Source organism: Vanellus vanellus, assembly GCF_965231255.1.
Source record: "Vanellus vanellus genome assembly, contig: HAP1_SCAFFOLD_70, whole genome shotgun sequence".
NCBI lineage: Eukaryota > Metazoa > Chordata > Aves > Charadriiformes > Charadriidae > Vanellus > Vanellus vanellus.
In genome coordinates, this window is record NW_028128467.1 from 705,421 (window position 1) to 724,357 (window position 18,937).

The following is an 18,937-nucleotide window of genomic DNA, read 5'->3' on the forward strand; positions in this document are numbered from 1 at the left end:
ACTCAAGATGCAAACCTCTGCAGTGCCCACTTGTCACAGGCCTCCCGGCAGAGGCTGACTCATTCCCCATGACCCTCCAAGCCTGCATCAGCTCATTGGGCTTTTGCTCCCCAGCACTGCAACTCTCCAGCCCATGGCAGCTTTGGCTTTGACACCCTCCCTCCATGCTGGGCCAAGGCTTCTCAGTTCCTCCTTGGCAGCTGCCCCTGCTTCCACCTCCTGCCTGCTGCCTTTTGGCCCTGGCGCTCACTCACTTTACACCAGCAGCCTCCTCAGAGGGATGTTTCTCTTCATGGCTATTCAGAGAGATCCTTCCTGCCCTTGGAGGAGGCTGTCCTGTAAGGCCTATGAGATTCCCTGAGCTCCTTCACCCTTCAGAGCTGCTTCCCAGGGCACCGCTTGTATCAGTCTCCCACACACCTCAAAGTTGTCTTCTCTGGAGCCTGCCCATCTGTGCTCTGCTGCTGGCCTTCCTCACTCCTCTTTGGCACCTGGGACGCCACTATTTCCTGGTCACGACCGCCAGGGCTGACACTGTTGATCACACCCTGACCAGCTCTTCCATGTTGGCCAGTACCTGGTCTAGGTGAGCACCACCCTTCCTGGCCCACCTGGCAGCTGTGTTAAGAAGTCATCCCAAGATCCTCCAGACTGTTGGCACCCTGTTGCTTTGCCTGGCCACTGAATGCCAGGATACTTACGGTTCTTCATAGGAACCTGCTCATGAACCTGGAGGCTTCTCTGGGTAGATGTCAGAAGAGTTTCAAAGGTCCCTTATGGAGGCTGAGTGCCTTTCTTACTGGGATCATCACAGAGCAGCACCTCCTGGTGAAAAAAACCACACTTGGATGCAAACTCTCTGGTCCTACGCACTGGTAAGTGTGCAGTTGGCTCATGTGAACCCTGGCTTGATCCCCATCCACTGCTGGTTGTTCTCCGCCAGAATCCTGCCTCAAAGCACAAAGGCCTGGGAGACCTTGCTGGTGGTAACCGAGGAAAAGAGGACATCAAGTATCTCAGATCTATCTACACTTACTCCTACTAAATTCAGCAGTGCTGCTACATTATCCCTTGGGCTTCTTTAACTGTTCCCGAAGTAGCAAAAGCTCATCTTGGTGCCCTGGAATTCCTTTTGAGTTTCAATTGAGTTTTGATATGGACCATTGCTGGACCTGGACGATGCCCTCTTTTAGGACAAGATGTATCCGGGCACACTGTTCAAGTTATTGGTCTTTTCACCAAGGGAGTGAGTGAAGATGCCTGTGCGATGTGCTTCATGTCCATGCAACGTGTGCCGCTGTGGGATAGAGAAGGGTCAGACCTTGCCTCTGAACAGACCTGGTGACTGATGCCTCTGACTGATGCCTCTGAGTGACGGCATCAGACAACAGAACAGACACCAAATAGCACTCTCTGCGATGCTGTCTGGGGCATCTGTGATGCATCCACCCTGAATGGGAACCGCTTTCTCGTAGGTCCCGTGTGGTCCATGCCAGCCTTGGCATCTCATGTAGCTCTCTGGGCCAAGGTTTGAACATGAAATTGAGTAGCTGCCCCAAATTCTGTCAGGCAATGTGGGGCTGAACAGGGGAACAATGCCATTATTGTCACTGGAGATCTCTATGATTAGAGAGAGAACACAGAAAAGAATATAGGAGTTCTCTATCATAGGTTCTATGATTCTGTGGTTCTGTGAAAGGGCGGTCGATTGGAAGCTTGATGAACACCTGGGGTCAGAAGGTTGTGTCCAGAGATACACAATCCAGCTACAGGTCATTTACTACGTCTGTACGTGGGGAGTCGACACTGGGACCAACACTCTTTAACAACTTGGTTAATGGCCTGGATGGTGGGGCAGAGTTCACCCTCAGCGGGTTGCAGATGATATGAAACTGAGAGGAGCTGCTGCTACACAAGATGGTTGTGCTGCCCTGCTGAGGGACCTCAGCATGCTGGAGAAAGGAGCAGAGGGGAACTTCACCAAGTTCAACAAGGGGAAATGCCCAGGCAGCAGTAACACCATTCAGCAGTACATGTTGTAAAATCATAGAATCATAGAATTGCTGAGGTTGGAAGGGACCTTTAAGGTCATCAAGTCCAACCATTAACCTACCCTGACAAAAACCACTTCAAAACCATGTCCCCAAGTACCAAATCTGCCCTATTTATAAACACTTCCAGGGATGGTGAATCCACCACCTCCCTGGGCAGCCTATTCCAATTATAAAAACCCGTTCAGTGAAAAAGTGTTTCCTAATATTCAATCTAAACCTCCCCTGACATAACTTGAACCCATTTCCTCTGGTCCTATCACTTGTCACCAGGGAGAAGAGGTCAGCCCCCACCTCTCTACAACCTCCTTTCAGGTAGTTGTAGAGGGTGATAAGGTCTCCCCTCAGCCTCCTCTTCTCCAGGCTAAACAACCCCAGTTCCCTCAGTCGTTCCTCATAAGATTTGTCCTCCAGACCCCTCACCAACTTTGTAGCCCTTCTCTGGACACGCTCCAACACCTCAATGTCCTTCTTGTAGTGAGAGGCCCAAAACTGAACGCAGTACTCGAGGTGGGGTCTCACTGGGCCGAGTACAGGGGGATGATCACTGCCCCAGTCCTGCTCGCCACACTAGTCCTGATACAGGCCAGGATGCTGTTGGCCTTCTTGGCCACCTGGGCACACTGCCGGCTCACATTCAGCCGGCTGTCCACCCAGGTCTTTTTCTGCCGGGCAGCTTTCCAGACACACCACCCCCATCCTGTAGTGCTGCAGGGGGTTGTTGTGACCCAATTGCAGGACCCAGCACTTGGCCTTGTTGAACCTCACACCATTGGCCTCGGCCCATCAGTCCAGTCTGTCCAGCTCCCTCTGCAGAGCCAACCTACCCTCAAGCAGATCAACACTCACGCCTAGTTTAGTGTCACCTGCGAACTTACTGAGGGTGCATTCGATCCCCTCATCCAGATCATTGATAAAGATCTTAAAGAGAACCGGCCCCAGCACCAAGCCCTGGGGGACACCACTTGTGACTGGACACCAACTGGATTGAACTCCACTCACCACCACTCTCTGGGCATGGTCGTCCAAACGGTTTTTTACCCAGCAAAGAGTACACCTGTCCAGGCCATGAGCACCCAACTTCTCCAGGAGAATGCTGTGGGAAACAGTGTCAAAAGCTTTGCAAAAATCCAGGTAGATAACATCCACAGCTTTTCCCTCATCCACTAAGTGGGTCACCTTGTCATAGAAGGAGATGAGGTTTGTCAGGCATGACCTGCCTTTCACAAACCCATGCTGACTGGGCCTGATCACCCTATTCTCCTGCATGTGCCATGTAATGGCCCTGAGGATGATCTTTTCCATGACCTTCCCAGACACCGAGGTCAGACTGACCGGCCTGTAGTTCCCTGGATCCTCCTTCCTGCCCTTCTTGTGGATGGCTGTCACATTTGCCAACCTCCAGTCAGCTGGGACCTCCCTGGTTAGCCAGGACTTCTCATAAATGATGCAAAGTGGGCTGGTGAGCACTTCCGCCAGCTCCCTCAGTACCCTTGGGTGGATCCCATCTGGCCCCATTGATTTGTGTACCTCCAGGTGCTGAAGCAGGTCCCTCACCATTTCCCCTTGGATTACAGGGGCTTCATTCTGCTCCCCATCCCTGTCTTCCATCTCAAGGGTCTGGGCACTCAGAGAACAACTGGTTCTACTGCTGAAGACTGAGGCAAAGGTGGCATAAAGTACCTCAGCCTTTTCCTCATCTTTGGTCACTATGTTACTGGTCCCATCTACTAGAGGACAGAGATTATCCTGTCTTCTTTTTATTGATAATGCATTTATAGAACCTGTTTTTGTTGCCCTTGACAACAGAAGCCAGGTTTAGTTCTAGCTGGGCTTTGGTCCTTCTAATTTTCTCCCTACATAGCCTCACTACCTCTTTGTAGTCCTCCTGGGTGGCCTACCCTTCCAAAGGCCATAAATCCTCTTTTTCTCACTAGGTTGCAACCCTAGCTCCCCGTTCAGCCAGGCCGGTCTTTTTCCCAAACGGCTTGTCTTTCGGCACAGGAGGACAGCCTGCTCCTGCACCTTTAAGACTTCCTTCTTGAAAACCATGCAGGCTTCCTGGGCTCCTTTGCCCTGGAGGACTGCCTCCCAGGGGACTTTGTCAACCAGGCTCCTGAAAAGCCCCAAGTCTGCCCCCCGGAAGTCCAGGGTAGCAGTTCTGCTGACAATTACGATAGATGGGACTCCTCGTTTTGAACTACAGAAATTCAACAGACCTCTTAAAGGAATAGTTCATCACTTTAGAGAATTATATTTTTGCGTGTGTGTGTATATATACTTTAGAAGACAAATATAACAGTAATTTGAGTGAGACTGCACTTTTAGAGGACTCTAGTGTCTGAATTTGTGACTATATTTATTTTATAGCCAGCTGTGGTGTGTGGGTTTCGAGGTCTCAGCGTTTTCGAGCTCGCCCGGTGCGGGGACCTCCGGAGGGAGGCCTCAGCACTTGACCCAAGCTGCCACCACAGTTATTTCATACCATGAGCGTCGTCACATTCAATATAGATTAGAAAGTTTGCTGCAAAGTTCATTCTCTCCCTTGATGGCTGCCATCCTGAGAACTTCTTCCCCAGTGCCAGATCCCCCAGCCCTCCCCCTCCTCCCGAAGCCGTAGCACTCGCAGTGTCCCACATTTACTGTCCACTGCTGGGAGTGCACAGCTTCTGACTGATATCGTTGGCTGAGTGTAGTCTTTGTATATTTTGTATTGGTATCTGGATCCCTATTGGTTCTTTAGTGTTATTAATGTAAATTATCCAATCTTTGTCTATTAAATCTGTTGACATTTCCACCCATGTGTTTGCTTGTTTTTGCCTGATTCCCTTTCCTGGGTGGGCAGGGGTCATGGGGTGACAGAGTGATTGTCTAAATGACAATAAATTGTGAGGGGTTTCTGAAACCATAACACAGGCACAAGTTTATGGTGAGGCTCTGGACTTGGTTTCTTCTTCCCCATTGCTTGGGGAAGCCGGGAGGTGGTGTGCGGTTTTCCTACACTCAGCCTCGCTCACCCTCACACCCCGCTGCCCCCAGGAAGAGCCCTGAGCCACCAGTGAGGGGCAGGACCTGCCTTCCCAGGGCCTGGGGGTCAGGGTCTGGCCTTTCTGCTGCATCAACCAAACCAAGGGGTTCCTCAGCATTACAGCCACCTGCACAGTGCCTTTGCCTATCTGCAACCACAGCCTCCAGTTATCTCCTCTAACGAGCCCATGGGGAGGCTTTGGCAGTAAGGACCCTCAGTGGGGCCAATCAAGGCTTCAAGGTACTTTGCTTCTGACTTGGACTTCTGGAGCACTTTGTTCAGTCTCCTCTCAGTGTCTGAGGTTAATGGAGTCAGGGCCAAATACACCATGGGGCTCCTTAAAGTACAGAAAGTCCAAACGAGCTATTTCTCTCCCTGTAATATTCTTCAAGTATTCAATAAAGCTAATTGGAGATGTTTCATACTGTAATTTAGAAGGAAGATTTTAAAGAGAACCTAACAGAAAATATTAATTTTTTTTTTATTTCAAAGGGTTTTTTTATTAACAGTTCAGTTAGAGAAGAGGCGATAGAAGCAGTCAGCAGTTGATATTGATGCAGAGGGTCTCCTCAGGAGGTCTGGACAGCCAGGAAAAGCAGTCCCCTGAGGTCTGAGACTGTATGGACAGCCTTGCTCCTCACCTCCCCTTCCTCCCCATCCCTGTCATTGGCCAACTGGGATTTGCATCACTTTTCCTTACCTCAGACTTCTCCACTGAAGTCTGCAGCGGGGTGTTACAGCTCCATTGCACCATCTCCCTCCTGCGCTCCTCAGAGACCTGGCTGCACCCAGGCACAGGAGGAGTTTTCCTCTTTGCAAGCAGAGAAAAGTAAAGCATGATCAAGTTTGATAAACAATAAAACACCCTCTGCAACCAGATGCTCAGGACAAGCTGCCTCTAATGAGGTTGCTTTGCTACAAGGGATGATCTTATCAGAAATGCTTTAGATGGACACGTACAAAAAGAGAGATATAAACGTAGTTACAGACTTGGCTAAAGGAGATAATTAGACAACTGAAAGACAGGCAAACTTGTAACTCCCTGAAGCTCAAAGCAGCAGCTGGATAGGTGACAGGAATCTGAATGACCAAAGAGTAAGGCAGGAGAAAAGTGGAGTGCAATAGAAAAGGCCTTTGTCGGGACAGTCTGCATCTGAAAAGCTGAGTTTAGAAATGGTCATTGTATATAAACAGGTGATACATGTCTGAAATTAAAACCACTTTATTAACAGGCAGAATAGTGGCAATGAAGTCACATGGCAAGATCTATAATTCTGTGGAATATAATTTTTGAAAGGTCATTGGATTTGTAGAGGTCTCGTGAGGGAGGACAATCAAGTGTTGGACCCAACTTTGAAGGAGGCCAAAAGTGCAGCTCAGGGAACTACTGGCCCAGAAAGCCAACCACATCCTGGGCTGCATCAAAAGGAGCGTACCCATAATGTGTCCTACAGCCCTAGGCAACAATCCCCGTAGTCCAAATGGTGATCCAGAGAGCTGCTCTCTGTGACTCTTCTTGATGGGTTTCACACCTGGGGCTGATGGCTGTTCCAGGGCAGCCCTGGAAGGAGCTGAGATGAGATGTTCCTTCCTCAGGAGTCTGTAATTGGGGTTTCCATCTGCCACTGTGCCTCTGTGCTCTTCTTGATTTCTGGAGATGGGCTCTTGATGAGCTGGTGGCTCTGCTGTGGTGGGTTGGGGAGCAGGACATTAAGTGAGTTACACCCCTGACATTGCTTGTGCCTTCTTCAGTTGCAGATGAGCTTCTTATCACTCAACCTAAAACAATCCAATGAGAACATAAATCTCCTGAGACATCTGCGTTTGGAGGTTATATGCATATTCATTGGTATTATTTAACATAGGAGAGCAGATCATTGGAGTTGCTGTCCAGAAAGGCATCGTGATTGAGGGAAAAGCTATCGTGTTGCACGGGCAATGGCTTCATTCAGGGCCAGTATCACAGCCTTGTTTCTAAGACTGTAGATGAATGGATTTAAGAATGGGTATAGGACAGTGTTCAGCAAAGCTACCATTCTGTTTGCCTCCAAGGAAACATCTCCTGAAGGATGCACATAGAGAGCAATGCAGCTCCCGTATACAATGGCCAAGGTGGTGAGATGAGAAGAACATGTAGCAAAGGCTTTTTTCCTGCCGGAGGCTGCTGGGAGGTGTAGAATACAGGAAAGGATGCCTATGTAAAATGTCAGAGTTAAACATAAGGAACTGAGAACAACAAACGATAATAAAACCGAGTCTATTTTCCAAATCAGGCTGGTGTCAGAGCAGGACAATTTGAATAAGGGGGAGTTGTCACAAAAAAAATGATGGATCTTGTTTGAGCCACAGAAAGTCAGCTTGTAGAGGAGGACCGGACGGTAAGTCAAGAGTGTGATGCCCATGACCCAAGCAGCAAGAACCAGGTGGATGCAGAGCTGAGGCTTCACGATGGCAGTGTAACGCAAAGGCTGGCAGATGGCAACATAGCGGTCAAAGGACATGACAACAAGTAGAACAAACTCTGTACAGCCCAGGGCAAAATAGAAATAGGATTGGGCAAAGCAGCTGCTTAGTGAGATTGTTCTCCTACCAGAACCCAGGATCACAAACAATTTGATGCTCGTGGAGGACGTAAACCAGATTTCCAGGAAGGACAGGTTGCTGATGAAAAAGTACATGGGGGTTTGCAGGCGGTGATCCACACACACAAGGAAAATGATGGTTGTGTTCCCCATCACTGTTGTCAGGTATATGAGCAGAAGGACCAGAGAGAGAAATAGCTGTAGTCTTTGATCAAGCCCCGAGAAACCCTCGAGGATGAACTCAGTAACTGCAGTTTCATTTTCTGGTCCCATGCTGAATTTCAGTTCATCCTGCCGAGACAGGAACACGGCACAAAGCCAAGTGTGATAATTTCATGGTCTGGATGACAAGGTCTATCCTTCCTCTTCTACGCCTTTTCTTTCCTGCAGTCTTCCTATAGAACACAGAGATAGTCCTCCAAGCATTTCTCACACCCTGGCTTTTATGTTTTACATTTCAGTTAGAGTCCCCAGAGTATTTGTCATCTTCTTTCTACCTTTTTCAAACACTCACAAAGGGTTCTTTCTGCAGAACAGAAGATTTTAAAGGGGCTTTTAGCCATTTCAGCCCATTCCTGGGAAATTCCAAATTCGCTCAGACCTATTGCAAACATCTGTCATACCTATGTGCCAAACTCATCTCTTCTATTGCACAAATGCTAAACCATCAAATCAAATCAAATCAAATCAAATCAAATCACAGGAACACAGGAAGTTCCATTCAAATACACGGAAACAGTTCTTTACGGTGAGGGTGACAGAGCACTGGAACAGGTTGCCCAGGGATGTTGTGGAGTCCCCTTCCCTGGAGATTTTCAAGACCCACCTGGATGCAGTCCTGAGTAATGTGCTCTAGGCAATCCTGCTTTAGCAGGAGAGTTGGACTAGATGATCTCTAGAGGTCCCTTCCAACTCTGATGATTCTGTGATTCTGTGATTCTGTGATTCTGTGAAATCAAATCAAATCAAATGTGTATGTTGAAAGCTCTTTTTTGTACTTTTCAGTACTTGCCTTTTTGGGCTAGGAATCCCTGAGGATTTGTTGATTTCAAAACAAGTAATATCAAGCACCTCTTTTGTAATCCCCTGCTCTCTTCCACAGATTCTGGCTCTCTGTTTCTTCAGGAAAGGGGGAGGGGGTGGAATAGGGACCACATAGAACTTGTCTTCTTCAGTATTCTAAATAATGACTGAAATTTACCATGGTTCCACACACTCTGTCACACAGTCTCCTCTGACATTCGTCTGTGCCGAAATGCAGTGGTTTCCAAACAGCGGCTCATTGCTATTACTACCAAATGTCCTGACCTAAATGCAGGGCAAGAGAAGAGTGTCTGGAAGAGATTTGTAATCTTTCTTTGGCATGCCAGTTATGGGTTGGGAGGACCCAGCCTCTAGCATTTTCTTGTGTCTCCATTGACTGTAGAGGGAGCCTTGGGGAAACAAGTTCTCATAGGCACCTGCAACGAAGTACATGAAACTCATTATTCAAGTCTCAAATCTCTGACTCAATAACTTACTGTTTTTTTTTTTTTTACATCAAAATACACATCTAACAGAAGGAAGCACAAGAAAAAATACATGCAATGAAGACTGATGTTTTCCCCTTCATCTTTGCACTTGCTTTTAGACATAGAAAGAAGCAGAGCAGATGACCCCCAAAGTTAGGATGATTCAAAATGCAAGGGGAGGAGAGGGAGGGGAGGAGATGGTGGGTTTGAAGCAGGGATGCAAAGCTTCTCCACAGCCTGTGTTGTCCCCGCAGGCTCTGTCCCAGGGCAGAATGGGTAGCACTCACCCAAGGAGTAAAATGGGAAGTTCAGTATAGGGCGGTGCCCCATGCTTGCATGGACATTTGAGCTTGGGGCTCAGGCTTGTCTTAGAACCCAATCGCCCGGCTTGTTCTTTGCCTCTAGTCTGGCACAGGGTAATTTCTGCACTGGCTGTGCCTGGAAAACTTTCTGAGGTTAAACCACTGGCTGGATGTGGCTCAGGCTCAGTCACCTACAGCAGGATGAGCATAGTGAGTCAGTGCAACAGAGGTCACAGTCCCAGTTTCCATTTTCTGGGTCAGTTCAAACACCCAAAGGGTTGTGTGTTCTTAATCTGTTGGGTGACACCTAAATTATCTGAAAATAAGAGGAGAGAGCAACGCTCATGTTTCATAGTAGCTGGTGCCCACGCGGGCTGCTCCCGGCAAAGGGACAATGCCGCAGAAGAAGCAGTCTCTACACTGGGCACAGAGGGTCCGATGGCATACAAGTTGGTGGGGCTGAGCATGGATAGAGTTGTCATTCCCCAGCAGCTAAAGATGAGCATGGAGCACAACCAGGAGTTTGTAAGGACAGAGTAGTATGAGGGGTTGCAAATGGCGCTGCAGCAAAGGAAACACATCACAACACATAGGATAAACTCAGCTGGGCCCAGGAAGACAGAGGAGAAGGTCTGTGACTTGTAAGCAGCCACAGAGACTGCCAAACATGTTAGGGGAATGACCAAAGTGAACCAAATGGCCAAGAAGGAGAAGGTGCTGAGGAAGGGATCCGTGGGGGTGTGGTACTAGCGGCAGAGTCAAATGACGACAATGGTGACTGCATTTCCCGTGACAGTGAGCAGATAAAACACCAGCAGCGGTGTGAAAAGGAGGACTTTCCACTCTGGAATGACTGGAAAGGTCTTCAGGAAAGATGTGGTACGGTTGTGAGGATCAATTTCAGTACCCAGTCAGTTGAATGCGTGACAAGGGTAACTAATACCTTGTTGTGTTTTTGACCCTTCCTTCCCTTTTCTTGGGCTTCCTCTTCCTTCTTGAAATGGGACACCAGAACTGCCCTCTGTAAGGATTCTGCTTTTCTCTGTGTTTTTACCCAGTGGCATGAGACAAATATTGATCCAACCCACTTGTCTTCAGACTCAGGAAATGCCTCTCCAGCCTTGCTGGCTTGCATGGGTATTCTGGACTGCCAGCTAGGAACTGATATTTCTGGCAAAAGCTGTATGAATTCTGTTACATTTCTCATGGTGGTGTAGCTGGGCATCAAGCCTGTGCAAGTGTGCAGCCAGAGCACTTCAGTCATTAATCCCCTGGGTGGTCCAGGGACCCTCCCAACTCATCATCTACATCGGCAAGAGGAGACACTGGTCTGAGAGAGGGGATTGACATGGAACCAAAGGATTGAGTTGAGTCACCCCCATCAAAATTAACCAGCTCCAAAATGAGCCAAAATGAGTCACCTTCAAAATTAACTGCTGGACTTGGCAGTGTTAGGTTAACAGTTGGACTCGATGAACTTAAAGGCTTTTTCCAACCTCAATCACTCTATGATTCTATGATCATTTCAGAAGCATCTCTTCTACAGACCCACGCAGCCATTGCAAAAGTCTCCTTGCAATTTCCCTTTAAGCCCTCCCTTGACTAGGATGCCTACAGCACCATAATCCGTGTATTGCTATATACATCCTGAAATCGGGACTCTCGCATAAGTCCCTGTTGTGTGTAGCCCTGGAAAACTCCTTTTGAGTGTAAAGGAAAACAGAACCAGCAGGAAAGTGGTTTGGCAACAAAATAGGAAAACAGAGCAAAGGGGGAAAAAGGGACCGTGTGAGTGGAAACAGGTTTCTAGTCAGCAGGCTTCTCTGATGGAGCCCTGCAGTAGCCTGTGTCCCGTGTTCTCATTGGAGCCGATTTCCAACTACCTTCTGTGCGGGCGCATCCTCTGTTCTTAGTGGGCATGTGTGAATGGCAGTGAACTTCAAGCTGGAATCACCGGTGAGGAGGATACGAGGTCTGTCTTCCAGCAACTGGAGCAGGGCCTGCAGGACTCCAATGCCTGGGTGCAGGCAATGAGGAGACCATGAAGACCAGCGTCCAGGAACTGGATAGAACCAGTGCCTAAGGCAGACCTGGGTCTTCTCCTAGAGAGACTCATGGGCTGGAGAAGGCTGACTGGCTCTCTCCTGCCCTCTGCACAAGGCTCACGGGGCCCTGCTGACCATAGACCTCAACGTTGCAAGAGCTGAGGAACTCCTGGAGGAACAGCATGGTACAACTTGGCAAAATGGGCTCTGACTCCTTGCCGGGCCTGACTCTCCAGACTGTACCTGCACAGGTTGATCAGGACACACTTCTTCAGCTGCCACCAGCCTCAGGTAGGCACCAGTGAGGAACCTCAGCTCTCTTCAGTCAGGGGAGCGGTGTCTGGAAGCAAGCTGTCTTGTGGAAGAAAAAGGGGGCCAAGGTGTCTGGGAGTCACTATCAGAACCCAAGTGGGAAAGGAAAAATGCTCTTGTTTTTGACAGAAAAGCTCATCTGGAGTTAAAGCGTGGGTCAGACCTTAACTAGAGCCAAGAGTGAACGCAAATATCATCCAGGAAAAAATTCCTTCAGGTGCACTGGCTCAAACCAGATCACTCACAGAATCCCAGGATCACACCGATAGGGTTTTGGAGGGGGTCTCTGGAGATTGTCTTGTCCCACCCACCTGCTACACCCCCCTTCAGCTAGTGTGCCTGAAAGGTGGTGGGATCTGCCGAGGGAGGGCTGCTCATGGGCCCCTCATCTCCCCGCTCTGGCCTCACACACATCGAAAGCCACCAACAGCTGGGGAACATCTGGAGCAAGGCTTCATGTGTGATCAGAGATGGATCTGCAGAGACCCCCACCAGGAACGGCTACAACCTTACAGTTACAAAAGGACTCTGCTTTTGAAGAAACCATTAGCCTTGGTAACTACATGGTTTCATTCTTATGATGCAAGTGGATGGAGACCTCTCTTATGAAGAGAGGCTGAGAGAGTTGGGGTTCTTCAGTCTGCAGAAGAGAAGGCTCCAGGGAGACCTTACAGTGGCCTTCCAGTACTTAAAGGGGGCCTACAAGAAAGCTGGAGAGGGACTTTTTACAAGGGCATGTAGTGATAGGACGAGGGGGAATGGCTTCAAACTGGAAAAGAGGAGATTTAGATTGGATATGGGAAAAGAAATTCTTCGCTCTGAGGGTGGTGAGACACTGGCACAGGTTGCCCAGAGAAGCTGTGGCTGTTCCATCCCTTGAAGTGTTCAAGGCCAGGCTGGATGGGGCTTTGAGCAACCTGGACTGGTGGAAGGTGCCCATGGCAGGGAGTTGGAACAAGATGATTTTTAAGGTCCCTTCCAACTCTAACCATCCTAGGAGTCTATGATTCTATAACCTGAAAGGGGAGATTCTGACCTGGAACAGGAAGAACATCAGACAGACAGACATTGGAACAAGTAGTCCAGGCAGGCTATGGAATGTCTACTCTTTGAAGTTTTCAAGACCCTACTGGGACACAGCCCTGACCACCAAGTCTGACTCCACTGGAGACAATGCTCTGTGCAGTTGCTACCCTAAATGATGTCTCAGGGTCCTTCTCTCCCTTTGCACTCAGAGGAGAGACCTGAGGGGTCCACCTGTCATGAGGAGCAAGTCAGCAGAGCTTAACCTAAGTCAGCTCCCTTAACCTAAAGCTGGAGCCAAGCATAACCCTGTGCACCATTCCTCTAGGAGGGTGGAGTCCTAACTGTCACTCTAGATCAGCAGCTGAGCTCATTTTAGTCCCCAGCAAGTGAAGCACCTTGGCCTCTGGGGAAGGTTTGGGTTTCCTCTCTCCTTAAAGGGCAGAGCCTGGCACCCCTGTGAGGGACTTATCCTGTCCCACATTTCCAGTCTCCTTAGCTTGGAGGAAATCACTCCTTCCTCCCCAACAACCATTCGTGGAGTCTAGAAGGAGAAGCTGTGAGGAGCATCTCATTATAGTTCTGCTCCGTGAGCTGGAAGAGATCACGGCTCATTCCCCGGCTTGTTTCCCCGCCTCCGAAGAGCACAGAGGTCCAAGGGAGGGCAGCTCAAGGCTTTCATCCCCCCGGGGCTTCACTTGCACAGGGCTCACTTGCTGTGACACGGAGAGTTGAGCTGCAGCAGGAACCTTCAGGAGCCTCTTCTATAAACCCGGGAGGCACTGCAGAGTAGGGGATATTCAGGTGCTGCTGAAGACTCTCAGAAGGAGATGCTGACAGGTGAGTGCAAGGACAGAGCAGTGACTAAGTCATGGGTCAGGGTCTGCAGGCAGAATTGGAAAGGGGAGGGTGGAATGGGGATGAGGCAGGAGATAGCCCCCAGACCTTGCCTTTCATGCTCCATTCCCCTCAGAGGAAGAGCTGTGACATCCTGCTGGGGACTACAGGTAGGTGCTGGGTTTGCTGAGGTGGGTGTCATTAATGTGCCAATGGCTCTTTGCACAGCGGCCACTAGGAAGTGTGACCATGTGTCTTGGTACAGCCCTGTCCTGCATGTCTTCTTCTTCCAGCTCACTCTTTCCTCTGGATACCCTCCCTGAGTCCTTGATGCCACTGAACAGATACAGGCAGCGTGGTTGTCAGTGCAGAGACAGAGCTGCGGGGCATCAGCTGATGGGCACTCGGACACCTCCGTGGACATGAAGAGGTTGGAGAGGAGGGTATGGGGCCAGTGTGCCAACACACGTCCTTTAATGTCTCAACTCTTATTCTCTCTCTGTCTCTTTCTCCATCTTGCTTGTGTCTTAGGGCTTCACCTCAATGCCTCAGCTCTCTCACAGCTGTCTCTCAGCCATCCGCATGGGGTGTGATTTACTGAGAGCACTGACTCTGGGGCACCCTCCCCATGGAAGCACCTTGTGGAACAATGCATCCCAGTGTAGGTGCACTGAATCACTGAGTCAAAGGGCTCCTCCGTCCCAGGAACTCTCTGGGCTCTCCAGGTGCCTGCCTTGGCCATCTCCAACTCTCTGTCAAATGTGTGAAGTTTGAGGCAGAGCATCATCAGGGACAGTATTTTGTCTGACCCGAGTGTTATGGAAGCCCAGAGAGGTGGTGTGGGCTTTCTCTTTCAGCCACAGGCGTTCCCTGGGCAGGCAATCAGGTGTGTATCAGGCATTTACTGGAAACCTGTGCTTCATGAGGATCCTCCTCTGCCTCAGCCCCCACTCACCCCCGGGACACTCTTGTGTCTTCATTGCAGTGCTGAACAGGGAGCCCTGAGCACTCAGGTGGCAATGCTGAGGTCCAGGTGCTGCGCTGCTGCAGGGAGGCAGCCCAAATGCACCCAGAAATGTAAGGTGAGGAGGAAGAGATGTCCAGCAAATGATCGTCACCCCTGTCCTTTTTGCCTCCTCCTTGTGCAACATCGCTTTTCCTCATTTGGCTTAGAACCTCAGGTACCTCATCTCTGGAATCCCGTTTTTCCCACCCTTCTCTCCCAAGTTCATATCTGCCTGTGAGTCTCCTCTCTAACAGACCCTTTGCAGTGCCTTCAGCTACCAACTAGTAAGTCCTGGCCACTCTTGGTCAGTGGAAAGAGATGGACTGTCCAGGGACAGAATTGCGTCATCAGAAAGCAAATGTTTCAGGGAGTTGAGACCTCTAGCCCTCTTCGGTGTCCATTCTTCCTCAGTGGAAAGAAGCTGTCTACGGCACGATGCATTCCCCTAAAGGCTTTTTTGCATGATGAAGTTTTCCTCTCTGGCCCATCTTTCTGTTGCTTGAAAGCAGGATTTGGCTAAACCTATGCTGGGGAGTCCTGGCAATAACTTCATGCATCACAATCTAATATGATCAAATGAACATTCTCTTTCATTCCACAGAAATAGGCACCTCGATGCAGCAACTCACCTCTCTAATCAGAGGAGATTCTTCAAAGAAGAGCAGTTTGGCCCTCTCAAAGAACCTTTTCTTGCCCTTTTGCCAGGAATAGTGCCCCTAAACCAAGTCGGAATTCAGTCAAATGGGGGAAAACCTCCATGTTGTCTCTGGCAGTGACTTCTTCCCAGTTCATTTTCACAAAAAACACAGAAACGCATGCCCTTCCCCAGGTTCCCTTCCTGCCTCATGGGGAAAACAAGGTCCTACGGCACTTCATGGAGAAAGAAGAATGGGACAACCAGACCTCACCAGTGGTGTTCCTCCTGCTGGGCTTGAGTAACGTCCCCAAGCTTCAGGTGCCTCTCTTCATCCTCTCTCTCATGATCTACACGGTGACCATGTTTGGCAACATCCTCGTTGTTGTGCTGGTGGTGGCACATCGGCATCTTCACACTCCCATGTACTTCTTCCTGGGGAATTTATCCAGTGTAGAAATCTGCTATACCTCCACTATCCTGCCCAGGCTGCTGGCCAGCTTCCTAACCAGGGACAGAACCATTTCTGCTCAAGGCTGCATGACGCAGTTCTTTTTCTTTGGCTGTTTTGCAGGTGCTGAGTGCTACCTGCTGGCCACCATGTCCTATGATCGGTACTTGGCCATATGTCAACCCCTGCTCTATGCAAGCCTCATGAACTGGAAGCTCTGTCTCCAGCTGGTGGCTGGGTCCTGGCTAGCAGGATTACTGATGTCTACCATAGTCACTGGACAATTTTCCAAGTTACACTTCTGTGGTCCCAATGCAATTGATCACTTCTTCTGTGATTTTGCCCCATTGCTAGAGCTCGCCTGCAGTGACACCACCGTGCTTAGACTGGTGACTTTCATAATCTGTTTTCTGGATGTAGTCGTCCCGTTTGTAGTCACTTTGGTATCCTACATCTGCATCATAGCTGCGATCCTGAGGATCCCCACCACCATGGGGAGGCAGAAGGCCTTCTCCACCTGCTCCTTTCACCTCATGGTGGTCACTGTTTTCTATGGCACCCTCGTCGTTGTCTATATGATACCCAGGACAGCCTCACTGAGGCAGCTCAATCAAGTGCTCTCCTTTTTCTACACCATCCTCACGCCCATGGTCAATCCTCTCCTCTACAGCCTGCGGAACAGGGAGGTCAAGGGGGCTCTAGGAAATGCACTCAGAAAAACTGTGGCCTGCCTCGAGAGCTCATACTAGTTGAGATCCACCAGGAAGGCACAGGTTGTGGGTCTCCTTTGACCAAGCATGGACAATTCGTAAGTGCATATTTTGTGTCCCAGGTCCATCTTTAGAAGTGCAGAATCTGTGGACTGGTTGTGGAATGAGAAGTGGGAGAGGGGAATTTGTGTCTTAAAGAAATACAGGTCTGGTGTTGAAGAGTGTCAAATCTTCCCTGGCTTGCTTCCTTCTTTAAAGTAAACACGATTGTGATCCTTCAGGTGGGAGCTGTGAAATGCCACACCTGCCCAGGAGTGGGAGAAAACTTACGCTAAACATGCTGTTTCCTCTTCCGTTACCCAGCCAAGCTGAGGGCTGCCATTCTTGCATGCCTGGGACTCCTCAGGGCACCTCCCTATTGGCAGTGAGAAGTGGGCAGCTGAATCAAGCCCCGCTAGTGGACACGTCTAAATTCCAGTAGATGCATGCCAGCCCTCGTGTTCTCTGGGCTTCCTAGCAGAGGACAACTGTGAAAGCTAGTCTGACAGGGTCACCCCCCCCGAAAGAAAAAACAAGATCCATCTTCAGAAGACAGGCAAACAAGCTGGGTCTTGGTTCCCGATGTTTTAACACAGCAATCATCACTTTCCCCCTTCTTTCCTCCTCCTAATCTGTCTCCCCCTCTCCGACCCTCCTCTCCCAATGTCTTTACTTTTTTGTTTCCCACTGGCTGACTGAGGTATGGCAAATTCAGTCCTCCTGTTTTCTTCTTTCTTGCACAAGAGAGCAAGGTCAGCTCCTGAGGCATGTCTGAGTAAAGACACCCCCAGCAGCGGGCATGCCCCATTTCCTGCCCTGAGGCACGCACACAAGATGGAAATGTCTCCATCATCCCTGATTTGCGCAAGGGCCTTCGGCCCTGACATACTGCCACAACACACTTATTCCTCCTCCAAGCACAGACGAAAATTCCTTCCCACTTCCAGGCTCAAATCACAGTTGGTTGCAAGAATTTGCTGCCCTTCAGAAGAGGCCTTGAGCTTCTTGGATCTTCTTGGTGCTCATGGCAATGTTCTTGGCTGCCTCCAGGGTTGATGGGTTTCTTGTCTATAGCAAGGACATTATGACAAACTTTTAGGAAATGTTTGCTTTTCTGTCATTCCGACATGTAGAAAGAGTAGACATAGAAAAGAGTGAAATACACGGAAATGGATGCTGAGCTAAGGGACAGTAAGAACCAGGTGAGACACCCCCATAGCTGTGGCTTCCTGGCAAGAAGTCCATCCTGCAAAGGGGCTCCAGCCTCTGCCGCTCTGGAGTGGGGAATCAGCAGTGTCCATGCCACCTGGGGACACACACAGTGATTTTTGAAAGACCACCCTTCCTCTGAACTGCTTTGGATTTGTTCTTGAGGATGGGGTATCACGGCTCACGCTGCAAATACTGATTTCACTGGCACTGCCCAGAGCGGCTGTCCAAGATGCAAACTGCTGCATTTAGATTTAGGCAGATTAATGTTTGTGGGTGACTTTGGATTGTTTTTTTTTGTGATTGGTGGGGCTTTTGCTTGTTTAGTTTTGGGGGAGGGTTTTAATTTTTTAGATACTGATAGGGAACTCACACAACCGCCTGAAGGATTGTTGGAGGATTACTGACAGAAGGCCCCGCATTTCTTGCATCTCAAGGCATGAGATGCCAGAGGCCAAAGGCAAGATGGTTTGGGCACTACCTGGGGATTTGGCGAACAGATACTCGCTCCCCTCTCGCAACACCCTGCTCTCCTCAGTGAGGGCTGTGAGAAACTCTGCCAACCAGGTCTGAACTCACATTTGTCTCAGGTAATTTATGTCTAACTGCAGCCAATGTGGTCCAGCCAGCTCAGGATTTGAGTTTCCATTGGAGGACAAATCATTTCAATTCACACTTCTTTTCCATCTTCACTCTGACACTGAATGTTGTGTGACACAACTGTCCTGGCTCTCCGGGCAGGATGGGCAAAAGTTTGATACCTGAACGGGAACTTTTGCCCTTGCTGGAAATAGGAACGCAGCAGGCTCGAGCCAAGAGACCCAAGAAACAAAACTTCCCATAGGGCCAACTAATGAAAACGTGCCACAGGCTGTGGGACCTTCTCTTTACTGACAGAGAATTAGTGAGTGTAGAAAATACAGCTTCACCTATTTTTCCCTTTCTTTGTAACTTGGCTCTCAGAATTTATGTAGAATAGAATCATGGAATCATAGAATCATGGAATCATAGAATCATAAAATCCTGGAATCGTTTAGGTTGGAAGGGACCTTTAGGATCATCGACTCCAACTGTTAACCAAGTCCACCACTAAACCATGTCCCTCAGCACCACCCCTACATGTCTTTTCAATACCTCCAGGGATGGTGACTCAACCCCTTCCCGGGTAGCCTGGTCCGATGCTTGATAACCCTCTCA

The 18,937-nt window shown here is 49.3% G+C and overlaps 3 protein-coding genes across 3 annotated transcripts in view; 1 reads left to right on the plus strand and 2 right to left on the minus strand.

The window, feature by feature from the left end:
• Positions 1–18,937, minus strand: part of LOC309684386 (olfactory receptor 14C36-like) — a gene marked incomplete at both ends in the record, with an annotated part of 283,296 nt that overhangs the window by 188,860 nt on the left and 75,499 nt on the right. The window lies entirely within an intron of this gene.
• Positions 6,999–7,934, minus strand: LOC309684390 (olfactory receptor 6E1-like; the record flags this gene model as incomplete). The annotated part of the gene is made up of 1 exon (XM_082500314.1): positions 6,999–7,934. The coding sequence occupies one exon, from the start codon at positions 7,932–7,934 to the stop codon at positions 6,999–7,001; it is 936 nt and encodes a 311-aa protein (XP_082356440.1).
• LOC309684409 (olfactory receptor 8A1-like) lies at positions 15,572–16,531 on the plus strand (the record flags this gene model as incomplete). The annotated part of the gene is made up of 1 exon (XM_082500332.1): positions 15,572–16,531. One exon carries the CDS (start codon positions 15,572–15,574, stop codon positions 16,529–16,531), a length of 960 nt encoding a protein of 319 aa, XP_082356458.1.